This window comes from Labeo rohita, chromosome 14 (assembly GCF_022985175.1).
Source record: "Labeo rohita strain BAU-BD-2019 chromosome 14, IGBB_LRoh.1.0, whole genome shotgun sequence".
Classification (NCBI taxonomy): domain Eukaryota; kingdom Metazoa; phylum Chordata; class Actinopteri; order Cypriniformes; family Cyprinidae; genus Labeo; species Labeo rohita.
The window spans coordinates 33,366,323-33,379,998 of NC_066882.1; the positions used below are offsets into that span (position 1 = coordinate 33,366,323).

At 38.5% G+C, this 13,676-nt stretch overlaps 1 protein-coding gene across 1 annotated transcript; it reads right to left on the minus strand.

Moving 5' to 3' along the window:
* Positions 1-379: 379 nt before the first annotated feature.
* On the minus strand, positions 380-13,463 carry fam199x (family with sequence similarity 199, X-linked). The gene is made up of 7 exons (XM_051127065.1): positions 13,330-13,463; positions 7,778-7,951; positions 5,852-6,071; positions 5,609-5,761; positions 5,259-5,420; positions 4,570-4,818; positions 380-2,258 (listed from the first exon to the last, which is right to left on the minus strand). The coding sequence occupies exons 2-7, from the start codon at positions 7,942-7,944 to the stop codon at positions 2,085-2,087; spliced, it is 1,125 nt and encodes a 374-aa protein (XP_050983022.1). The 5' UTR covers positions 7,945-7,951; positions 13,330-13,463; the 3' UTR covers positions 380-2,084.
* Positions 13,464-13,676: the final 213 nt, after the last annotated feature.

The window sequence follows — 13,676 nt, forward strand, 5'->3', positions numbered from 1 at the left end:
TTTTTCATTCACGGTATTCATTTAGTAGTTGTTGATTACTCATGTCTCTCTTTTGTGCACAGCTTAGGTGATCTCAGCCAAAAAGTCTTTTTAAAAGAGAGAGAGAGAGAGAAAAAAAAACAAACAAACAAAAAATCTATAAACTTTCATCAAAGACAATTTGTTTATTTACAGGGAGCTGTACTAATAAACTGTGCACAAAAAAACAAACAAAAGATCTACAGTTGAGGTGAGTTGAAATGCTCACTGAATAAGTGTATAAATAAATGTTTATAAAACATGCACAATTACTCAGGTGAATGTTTTAAGATTACACTTACTGTACTTATCAAAACAAAGGATTAGCTTTACATAAGCTACCAAAAGAAACTAAAAATAATTATAAATTTAAGAGCAAAAATGATTTAATGTCAAGGCAGTATATAATTGATTGACACAAAAGCAGTTTGATGTTCAATATATTTCACATCTCCATCGATCACATCGTACTTTGATTTTATTCTGTTAAAATTAAAAATGTTCAGACATTTCAGCAAAGCAGTTAAAGTCATATTAGCTTCACCTTATACATTTACATTTATGTCTGACTCAAAATATCTATGTAGTTGTTTTACAAATGGTGTAACAAATAAAAACATGTTATTTAGACACGCTGCAACTAAAAATGAAAATCATTGTTCAAATTGCACATCTGCAATAAAACAAAGCTCACATTTATAAAGAAAGCTTAAATAACATGTATGCAAGGTTAAAAAAAAAAAAAAAAGCAAACAAATTCTGATCTAAACAAAAGATGTTAGACAAGTGAACGTGTGCAATTTTTACACTAAAACGCACTCCCCTCGCACAGATTATATGAATATAATCACAATAAAAGTTGTGAAATATTACTCTCTCCAATTTGGCCAGGAGAGCACATGTAATATTTTCTGTAAAGTTAGGTGAGTGAACATGTTTAAAGGTATTGTGTACTATTAGACTTTCATATGAAATTTCAATGTCAAAAAGTTCCAAAACATAATGTAATGAGATTTCAAATGAATGTAAAGTAGCGATACAACGGAGGCGATGACTTCAGCTGTCAGTGTTCCCTCTATGCCTGAGTTCAACATGTATGTACTACAACAAACAATGATTACACAATCATTTATGTACATATTATGAACAAAAGATCAGTGAAGATGTCAGTGTTCAGCTTCTTTGTCCTTTCAATGCTTTTTAATAACGCAGAACTGAACTGCATCGTCACAGAAAGTCTGTCTTCTGGGTAAGGGCAGAATGTATTTCATTTTCATTGATGCTCTTTATATTTATCAGACTCTAAAGATTCACATTCAAGCCTATGACAAAACATTTCCAAAAAAAAAAGCAAAAAATTCTCAATCGTTTATGTGCCGTCGACTAAATTAAGACCATTGACAATTTTGCTACAGATGAGAAATAATTACTCGAATGCGACGTCTGGTCTCTTTCTACAGTATCGTTAGTAGAGCACGTTTTAAACTTGGTATCATATGCGATTAGGGTTATGTACGTAATCACTTCATTTGATTTCTCCTAATAAAGAGTGTTTAATAACACATTCATTTTTTGCTGATGTACTAAGAATTGTCAAACGTCACTGGCACGGGGACTGACCACGAACATTTTGTTCCCCGTATGTATGAATGATGTACAAACAGCCTTTCTGTGAGGCTGCCGACCGTCTTCCTACAGCCCGCTCCGCGTGTAGGCGCTCGCATTCATGCTGTCGCATCAGACTCAACCGATTAGTGTTTTTCATCTTTGATGAGGTGTACGTTAATTTACAGATATTTTAATACTTTGCTCATGGGATTACTGTAACGTGACAGGGGTCACCGCTGACTATCATTTCAAGTCCACTACTCTGAGATTCCACAAGCCAGTGATACAAGCACATCTGCTGTATCTGACAACGATAAAGGGCGGCTGGAGATGTGTGGATCAGTTAGCGTAACTGCGGAGAGACTTTGTTAGCATTTCAACTAACGATCCGGTTGGTGAGCGACGTCTAGAACAGACCGATTAATGGCTTAGAAGGAACACTGAATAATTCACTCTCGTCACATCAACACGTCGACGTCGTCACAGTGGTCCTCCTCCTCCGTGACTTTGAGCGACAGCACCTCCTCGTTCAGGAACAGGCCGCTCAACCTCTCCTTCCGGGCCTGTCTCTGCTCCTTCAGCTGACGCTTACGTAAAGCCTTCTGCTGCATCTTCCTCTGCTTGGAGCGTTTCTGCAAAACATCATACTTCCATCAGTCCATCTTAAATTATTATTCATCTTAAAAATCATTTCTCAACCTTCTCAAGATGTCGCCCATTCACCTGCATCAGACGGACCGAGAGAACAGACTCGAGCCGTTTCAGCGCGAGTCTAAACAAGTGTTCACAAGCAGACCTCTCTATACCATATACCTCTATACCATAACTCTGGCCTCGGTATGATATCACAATGTAATACCTCGGTATCAACGCTAAATCGATACCATAGGTGACAAATAACCAGCCTTAAAAAGTGAACTGAAAACTATTTTACATAAAAACACATTCATAATCTTAATACTATTTGTATCAAACTGTAACAAAAAAAAAAAAACCTACAGGCAAGTGTTGATTTATTGTAGTGTTATAATAACAGTCAAAGTAATATTCACCATCACGTTATTATTTCTCTCTCAGATTGTTTTCAGATTTCAGACACGGACAGCCAAAGAAAAAGCTTTAAATACGCGCACATTGAATACGTGTTCTGTTGTCACATTTACCGGTTGTGCAACAATTTGGGAAGCACTGCCACCTACAGGTGCACTTCACAACAGCAGCCTATGATTTGAGCAAAATTATGAAATCATACCATTTGAAATATAATAAAAACCGGTATTTTTCCAGTACCGGTATACCACGCATCCCTACTGGTTAATCATAGTGACAATGAATGAAAAACTCACTAGTTGTGTAGAGTCCATTAATGCATTTACTATGGTTTACAAACTATGAATTAACTTGTTTGCACCAGGGTTATCTGCAGGATTTTTAAGCTCAACTTTTAAGATTTTTTAAGATCTGCACAAATAATATGAATACCATATGAGTGGGGTAGAGCAATGTCTATGGCAACATTAAACTGTAAAACGACACTAAAAAGCACAATTCACAGTTCAGAGACAAAAAAAAAAAAAAAAATTATCAAAAAACGTTTGATAAAATTATAAAATTCACATTTCAGCCTTTAAACCATTTTTAAGAAAATGGATGAGTCAATATATCATGATATTGATTTAAAAAATGATCATCAATTATTATATTATTAAATAACATATAAACAGTGTTGGGGGGGAAACACATTACGTTAAGTAACGTGAGTTACGTAATCACATTACTTTTTTCAAGTAACTAGTAAAGTAACATTACTTTTTAATTTACAAGAAAACATCTGAGTTACTTTTTCAAAAAAGTAACACCAGTTACTTTGTTTTCCCATTTATTGACCGACTAGTCTCCTGTCCCCATGTAGAGAGAAATCGGAAGTACAGAGGCGTCGTGTGCGCTGTGTAAACATGATGTTACTGTAGTTCTAAACTAAAACTGAACATGCATTAATTCATCTCACTCAGAAAAGAAAAAAAAAACAGATTCAGTACTCATCAAAATGAATAAAAACTCAGAATATGATGCAAACATGCAACAATATGTTAAATAACACAGATTCCCTTGTGTATTTAATGCCATTGTAACTCAGAACGCAAATGTAACTCAGCAGTAACATAACGCATTACTTTCCATATAAAGTAACTAAGTAACACAATTAGTTACTTTTTTAGGGAGTATGGCAATTTCAGATAATTGTCTTAATTGTTTAGATATCTATAATGCATTATCTTGTTGTCAATCCACCAGTTCACATTTACAAATCTGTGTGTTTGCTGCGTAACAAACATGGCTTGATTTTTACATTAGTCCTGAGAAACAGCGGACGGGCTTAGTGAAAATGCAAATTCATTTTCTGCCAGCTGGTGGCGTTATTTTATAAAAAGACCTCTTGAAATCGTAATTAAGATGGTCTTGTACCATTTACAACTTTTTATGGCCTTACATTTGATCAATTTGTTTTAAGTAGCGCTGGGCAACGATTAACCACGATTAATCGCATCCAAAAGTCTTTGTATACATAATGTATGTTTGCGTACTGTGTATATTTATTATGTATGTATAAATACACACATATGCATGTATATATTTAAGAAAAATATGTTATGTTTATATATTAAATATATTTATATATAATCTAAGTCATATGAATATAAATGTATACATTTAAATACATATAAATATTTTCAAAATATATACTGTATGTATGTGTATTCAACATATACATAATAAATATACACGGTACACACATGTATACAAAAACTTATTTCGGATGCGTTTAATCACGATTAATTGTGATTAATCGTTTCGCAGCACTAGTTTTAAGACTTAAAGACTGAGATTGAGAGTACTTTATTAGTGCATTTGTCTTGATGTCTCGCAGAAGCGCTAGAGTACCTTGGAGTCTCGTATCCTCTCGGCGGCGGTGGCCAGGTTCCCGTCGCTGTGTGCGCGGCTGATGCTGGTGGAGGAATTGGAGCCGGTGGAGGCGCTGCTGCTGCTGGCGCTGCTCACCATGCTGGCGTTACTGCTGCTGTGAGCGCTCACGCCGCTGGTGCTGCCGCTGCTCGCCATGCTCCTCTTCCAGCCGTCCCGCGTCACGCCGCCACGCTGCCGCGGACTGTGCTCGCGGATGTAGCTCCTCACCTAAAGGAACAACGGGAATATGGAGTTTGACCACGGCTCAAAGTAACCTGAGACCATCTGGTCTCATGGATCTAATCTGGCTGTAGGAGATCATCACTACACGACTTTTGGCGAGTCGACACTAGTCAGCAGATTCTGGACAGTCTGAGTTGACAGATTTCAAAGAAAATGGCATGATGGGCACAGACACTGATTCCACATGTTTGATATGTTGTTTCTTCATGAGTTTGTGGGTCGTTTAGAGTACGATGCCCAGTTTTTCTCTGTAAACTACTTACAAAGTATCACATCTAGACTTTAAGAGTTGTGCAGCGTATCGCAAACAGACTGCCGACAACACTGTGGACGGACGAGTGCTGTTTGTTCGCAGGAGGCGGTGAGTGCCCTTAACAAGGTGACTTATTCAGAAAGGTGTGTGATTTGTGAGTGCAATTCATTACCTGTTTGAGCTTCTCATCGGTGAGGCAGTTTAGCTCAATGATGAACTCGCTGTCTGTCGGCAGAATCTGTGCGCTCGGGTCGATTATTTTTATGATGTCAAGCTGCTCCCGAAGCCCCATCTCTGTGCTCACTTTTCGACTCAAGTATTCAATATATTCCACCTGAAAAACAAAAATCAACAAAGTGGCCTTAAACTTCAGTTCAAAGAAACAGAATAACAGAATAAGAAAACGCGGCGAGACTGATGAATTATGTCTAATGACACGTTTTTCATGACACATTTCAGTATCACCATAGTTAAAGTTTCATTGCATAAACTGCCACGAGTGAAAAGGACAGACGTCCAGACCTGTTCGTCGTTAGTCATGGCGCTCCAGGGCAGCTCGTCCAGATTTCGGTGGGGTTTGTTTTTTCTTTTGGACACGAGGCAGGGTGAGCTGGGCACGCTGGGAATGATGTCCGACAGCACGTCGCTGCCACTGGCTATATCGCTGCCGGGCAACTACAATCACACAGAGCTTTGTTCAGCAAACGCAGCGATCCGCAGCTGGTGTCAGAAGATACGGCCATATTTATCAAAAAGACGACTCACCTGCCACTCAAACTCACTGTCTGACCAGTCCCAGTAAGTGCTGATGGAGGAGGACACGTCACTGCACACGCTGCCCTCAGGGAAGAGGTCGAAGGAGGTGAGCTCCTGATCGTCCAGGAGGGAGTAGCAGTCATCCTGATCGCCCACAGACACGGAGGAGAAGAGCTCCTCGCTGCACTCCGAACTGGCCACGCTGGTGCCGCACGACGTCAGGTTCCACCTGCAAACAGGACAGCACCGCTGACTCAGTGACGTCCATGACATTCACCTCACCGCATGCATCCTTTATGTGCTTTACAGCAGTCGCATTCAGTGCGGATCGTTTTTAAGGCTTGAAGGTGGTCACTATATAAACGAGCTCAAACATTTCTCATTTTGTGCTTTTTGATTTGTTGCACAGCCTTTCTGCTGCTCTCCACCTGTTCACTTGCAGGCATGACAAGTCTATATGTGACCCTGGATCACAAAACCAGTCATAAGGGTCAGTTTTTCAAAATTGAGATTCATACATCATTTGAAAGCTGAATAAATAAGCTGTCCATTGATTTGTTATGATAGGACAATATTTGGCAGAGATACAACTATTTGAAAACCTGGAATCTGAGGGTGCAAACAAATCAAAATATTGAGAAAATCACCTTTGAAGTTGTTCAAATGAAGTTCTTAATGTATGTTACTAATCAAAAGTTAGGTTTTCATATATTTACAGTAAGAATTTTACAAAATATCTTAATGGAACATGATCTTTACTTAATATCCTAATGATTTTTGCCAAAAAAGAAAAATCAATCATTTTGGCTATTGCTACAAATATACCCCAGCGACTTAAGACTGGTTTTTTGGTCCAGGGTCACATATGCAATACAGAAATACTCACAAAAAAAAAAAATGTGTTTGTTCAGAAAACATGTCTCAAACTAATCTGTAAAAAGTACCTGACAGGGCAAGAGATGTTAAAGTTCACAAGGGTTTTTTTTTGTCAGGTTTCTGGCAACTTGGCTTGTGCAATTTTCTTCCAGCGGATCAATCTGTGACTTTTTAGTATATTTTAGACGTGTTGGTTCATACAAATGCATTTTTCAAAAGTGTAACGTGACCTGAGGTTTGCTGTGAACAGCACACAGGTGTGTAATATCAGTTTAACGGCCGGTCACCTCTCTAAAGATTTGCTACAATTTGCGGTGTCTGTGAACTAACTCAGCCGATTATGCAGCTCCATTAGTTAAGACCATTAGGAGCAATGCCAGGATTTTCAGGCCATGTAACAGCAATGGCTGAACAAAGACAAATCTCCTCATACTGGAGAGTTCAATAATAACGTTATCGTTTCGCTAGATAAGACCCTTCTTCCTCAGCTGGGATCGTTTACAATCGCATTTGTGATCGTTTGAAGCCGCATTTAAACTGTATTTTGGAAGTTAAAACTCGGGGCACCACATCAGTCCATTATATGGAGAAAAATGGAGAAATGTCTTCCTCAAAAAACATAATTTCTTTACGACTGAAGAAAGAAAGACATGAACATCTTGGATGACAAGGGGGTGACTACATTATCTGTACAGTCTTGTTCTGGAAGTGGACTCCTCTAATCTTGCTTCAGTTCTTTTTCGTGTATTGTAATGTGTGCAAAGGATTGTGGATGATCAGTGGATGCCAAGGCTGCACTTGATGCTGGATGAAGGGTGCAAAACGAGCAGCCTTCAGATTGACAAACACCCCATACAATTTTAAAGCCTTCCTAATCACACACTCAACAGTTCATTAATACAGACTTTAAAACCAGAAATGGACTGGTCAGATACAGGAGACAGATCTAAAGTGTGTAGTGTGGGTGTGTCTCCAGGAACAGGGTTGGGAAACACCGATCTTCCCCTTTACTGCTGCAATTCAATACAACACATCCTCGACTAACCAGCAGTCACTGACCTGCTGCTGTGAAAGCGGTGTAACGGGTCTGTTCGGTGACACGATGACAACTGACACCCGAAGTCGCTGACGTCCAGCGTAGCATCTTCACTGTAGTTTCCTCTCTGTGACAGCAGTGGAAACGGCTCTTCTGGAGCGAGGAACTTCTCATAGACGTCCTCAGACATCTGAAAGCTACATCACAACACATATCGCATCAGAACGACCACCTGACAACAGATAAACATCGCATCGCTGAGAAGCCTTTCATCTGTCTGTTACTGAACTGTCAAATGCATACAAACCTGTTTTTGGACACATTTATTTAACTGCGGTACAAAGGTGTTGTTACGGCACATGTAATCTGAGCACTAGGTATCTAAAGTGGTTCGTAAATGGAGTTTCATTCTCTCCAATCCTGAAATCAACCTGTAATTTTGAAAAACGCAAGCATTAGATCAGATTTTTGACTTAGGATATTTGACCGCTAAATTAAGATTAGACGAAGGTTGGACGATAAAGACCGCTGACCGATCAGTCTGTGCTTTCCTAGTAGGAATTCCATTTTAAACAGGATGTCTACGTGTCAACAGAGGAAAACTCAAGACACAAAGACACAAATCAACCACGTGCAATGAGGCAGAGGTGTCAAACTGCAGAGTTTAGATTTCAACCCTAATTAAACACACTTGATCCAGGTAATCACATCCTTCAGGCTAAATTTAGGACTCCTACAAGATTATTTCACAATGCAATTTAGCACTAAAACTAGCTCCTAAATCTGTGGAACGTTAGGAGTAGTGAAGAGGACTCCTAATTCACTAAGACCAAATCACAAACTAGGCGTATCCTCTCCACTGAAGAAAACAATAGAAACTACAAATACCATTACAAATCATCAACTTTTAACCATTAAAATCATTTAAAAATGGTTTGCTGTAGTGTGTTTTAGAACAAGCTCCATTAGCATTAAGTGTTTTTAACAAACTGCCAATAGAAGACGACCAGTTACCATGAGAGACCAACAGGCACCATTACAGGTACCATTAAAACCAGTAAAAATCATTACAAATTCTGTAATGTTTTATCTATTTTTTTGCCAGCCGGGCTAAAATGGCTGTTGCCAGCATTTTAACCTAAAGATAACCTGTAGGAAAAATACACACCCACACATCATAAGAAAGCAGAGTAATGTAAGTTGTTTTCATTAAGAAGCTGGACAAGAAGTAACAGGGGTGTACTCCAGAAAGCACGGTTAACTAACCCATCTGCTAAACCCTGAACTCTAGGTTGATTAACCCAAACTTTTACTCTATGTTTTGCTGGTTCCAAAAACGCGTCCCAGAGTAAGTTCATTCAACACGGAGCATGTTCCTGATTAACACGCAAGACATTCTCAACAGAGAAGATAAGATAAAGTGTGCCGTACTGCTTCTTTCTTCTTCTGTTCAAAAGGTCATTTGCATACTTGGTGCACATCACCACCTAATTGGTGGTTGCACAATCTTTTTTTCATTTTTTTTCGTTTAATCTGTAATCCTTGAGAATAAGAATTATATTGTTTGTTTCATGCTAATTAAAAGTTATATTAGATATGTATTTTTATGTATATAAAAATACATTATAGAAAATGCAGATCTATGATGTGAGATGACAAATAACATAATATAATAATAATAAAATAAATATTATCGTGATAATGTTTTATAATTTATATATATATATATATATATATATATATATAACTATTATATATATATACCAATAAAATAAACAGAATAACCATATTAGAACAATATATTACCTTATATTTTACCTTTATTAGTGCATATGCATATACATATTATATATATATATATATATATATATATAACGTTATTGTAATAATATATAATCTGTCATGCCCACTGGAGTCATGCACACATGCGCTGATAGCTCTAAAGCAAGCTAACCCTGAAATATAACCTACTCTGGAGCAGGTTTTCTTCAGAGAACAAGTTGCTTTGGCTACTTACATACCCTTAAAGTTACCTCCGTTTTTGGAACCGAAAGTTGAGGTTATCCGCTTACTTACCCTTAAACATACCCGGGTACGTCACATAACCTGCTTTCTGGAACACCCCCCTGATGTCGCTGCGCCCATTTTGGTTTTCGTTATGTTTGCTTGTCTTACTCTCAGCCATGATTATTCTACTCTGTTAATTAAAAGGCTGTTTATATGTATATCTGCTGACTGTTTAGAAGAAGCACACATGTAAGAGGCTGACAATTAGCTGAACATATACTTATTTAATTAGTGACACTTAGCCTGCATTTTAAAATCTTTATTTGAATGTGGCAACATTAAATTGCACTCTACAGTATTTCTATGAATAAATCTCTGACAGAGACCCCTCCCCTATCAGCCAATCACAGTGTGCATAGTTAGTAAGCATGTTGACATCATCCATAGCAACGAGGTCAACCCCGCCCTTACTCTTACTCTTAGCGCAAGACGTCTTTCTATTCCTTAGTAAAAGTTGTCTCAGCAGCTGTGAAAAGGTTTTAGGAGCAAACTCTTAGCTAAAAACTTTTACTGCTATTTAGGAGAACTCTTAGTGGTAAGATAAAATGTTTTGTGAATACAGGCCCTGCTTTCTAAGACAGGGGTGGGGAACGTTGATCCTGGGGGGCCGGTGTCCCTGCAGAGTTTAGCTCCAACCCTGAAAATAAAAACACCAACCTGTATCCTGAAGACCTTGATTAGCTTGATCAGGTGTGTTTTATTAGTGTTGGAGCTAAAGTCTGCAGGTACACCAGCCCTCGAGGATGAGGTGAGACCTAACAAGACCAGACCCAAACACTCCAGCGTGGACCAGGGGTCACCAAACACGGTCCTGGAGGGCAAGTGTCCAGCAGAGTTTAGCTCCATCTTGCCTCAACACACCTGCCATGTTTTCTAGCATGCCTGGTTAAAGCTTGATTAGCTGATTCAGGTGTGTTTAATGGGGTTTGGGGCAAAACTCAGCTGGACACGGGCCCTCCGGGACCCAGTTTGGAGCCCCCTGGCATGGACGTTACAAATCTCTAAAAATAAAAGTTCAACTAAATGTGATTCAAGCCCTATGATTTCTGTGATGCTTAAAATGTGGACAAAATTACTGAATACAATTAAGAGCTGTTGAATCAATGCCAATGCAAAAAAAGTCTTTCAGCTTTCAACTTTTTAATAACTGGAAAACTAAAAACGTGTCCCACTGGGCCGCTATGTGCTAGAACAGCTTCCAGCTCAATGACTTGTGTTCTTCAGATGTTGTAGGATATTTTCGGGCTACTTGTCATTCATTTGATGGCACTGTCCTGTCGCCTAGCCATAAATCACTCTATGACATATTTCACATCCAGGGAATGAACAAACACACACAATACACCAGTGAATGACTGACTAAACAGTTCAAATAATAGTTTTGATTGAGAGATTATTTGTATTGATTTTTCCATGGTACACTGTGTATCATCTGAGCTGATAATTAAACACATCTAAATGTCTAAATATTTAGGAGAGCCTTTAATACAACTATAATACCTCAAATAGCATGACCCTTTATCATTACATCAACGTTTTTATTTTATTTTATTTTTTTAATGGTGTGGATGCTGTGTCCTAAATTTACAGCTGCAGTCCACATTCATGTAAACTAAAGGGAGGCAGCAAACACACGCAGGACAGCAGGGTTTGCGTCTGGGAACGACAGGCAGGACAATAAAGTGACTGACAAGCAGTCCAATGATGATTAGTGTCATTGATAAATATCAACAATACAGTCAAAGATAACAAGCCACTGAGCTGGAATGAGCTTATTCTATTCTGTTTTAAACAGCAGCTCACACACACACACACACACACACACACACACACACACACACGTCTGTTCAGCCATCCTTGTAGGGACTCTCCATAGGCATAATAGTTTTTATACTGTACAAACCATATTTGCTATCGCCCTACACCAACCCTACACCTAAACCTACCCGTCACAGAAAAAACATTCTGCATTTTTACTTCCTCAAAAACTCATCCTGTATGATTTACAAGCTTTTGTACCCATGGGGACCTCAATTTAGTGACAGGAGTCCCCATGAGTCTGTGTGTATTCAGGTCTGAGTCCCCACCAGGATATATAAACCAAAGCACACATACACACACAAACAAACAATCAAACATGTATATATGTATGTGTATATGTACACATATGTGTATACTAGGGATGCGACGATATCCTCACAAAATATTTTGCAGCGTTTATATTAGAACTGCATGATTAATCCTTAAAATAAAAAGATGAAATGAAAAAGATTTAGCTGTGTCTATTAGGACTGTTTCACATGGCGAGTGTCAGTGGAGCGTGAGAAGCAGGTTCTGTCGCTGCCCGTGTTAACGAATCAGAGGGTTGGGGTAAATGTGTACGCAAAAGAGCAACACAAACAGTCTTTTCAACCACATTATAATTATTATTTCTGTGTTACAGACATTTATATAACAGAAGTACTGGGATAACAGTTCATGTTTGGGTATAAACACTTACTGTCTACAGTAGCGATCAAAACGAAAGTATCTTAACACTTGTATGTATAGTAACACTGATCCTCTTCCGCCAGCAGGTGGCGACAACTGCCCGTTTAAAACAGTACGTCATTGAATCATTCATTCAGGAGATTTCAAAAGTCTTAATGTAGTGAGACACTGACTCCTTCACTGAATGTTTTGTTTGTTTAAATGAATATACGTTTTTAAAAGACTTAAGCAATGAACAGTTTGTCAGAACCACTGGTAAATTAAGTTATTTAGTTTAGTTTTCTAATCTTTTGTCTCCAGAATCTGAGAGAATCATGTCCTCCAATTTATTAAAAACAACTGATATTCTCAATGTATCCAGAATCGCGAAGCTCTTGTATAAATGTTGTTTTTTACTGCATATAATTCATTAAAATGGAAGTTTAATTTCATAAGTTCAAAATGCACCTACATTTTTTTTTTGCATTTTGTCTTTTTCAGTTGAATAAAGGACTATTTTCCCTATATATTTCATCTTTGAGGAATTCTTAAGAAAAGTTTAAAAATGTCGTCTCGTTCTCGTGGGATAAGTGTCTCGTCACACCCCAGTGTATACATATATTTATTCTACATAATAATAACACTAATAATAATAATATTAGTGATCATAGAGGGCATCTGTGATGATGTCGTGTCTGTGGACTGCATGTAAACAGACTCGGAGCTCCAGCAGGCCAAAACTGCGACTGAGCGACACAGCAGCTCTAATCATCTGTCGGGCCCAAACCCAATCACTGTATTCTCTGTTGAAGAATCGATCATGCGTGTCGTTAATTCGGTCGGAATGTAACGAGTATCAACATTCCTTTTGTTAATGCGTTTTTTCAGTAACTCGGGTATCGTAATAGCAGCGATTAGCCTCCAACCTCCGTACACTCATGACCGACACCATTTCACACGCTAGCCTGCCTGATCACCGCTCTCCGAACGCTCTACATCTTTAGGAAGGACCACGTTAGTCTCTGTATTTCACACATACCTGTTGTACGATCTGTTTAGGAGTTTATTGTGACCAGCGTAAACATCAGCTCTCAATCCCCTTCCGCTGTTGACGTCACACGCGCATGACGCCACGGCTGCCCAACTGACGGTTTCACACTTCTTCTGTGGTTTTGTGGCGCGTCGCCTCGAGCGCGCACGTTTGTTTACCGTCGGTTTATTTCCTTTTCTGCAGTTTCCTTAAAAAAATAATACATGTAAACATACACGTACGGCAAGTAATATCTGCTTTCCTTTTATTTTAATAAATGTTTACATGATAAACACTACAAAATTACATGTAGTATGTGCACGCGCAGGTCCATGTGCTAACCGTTCATTTAACTG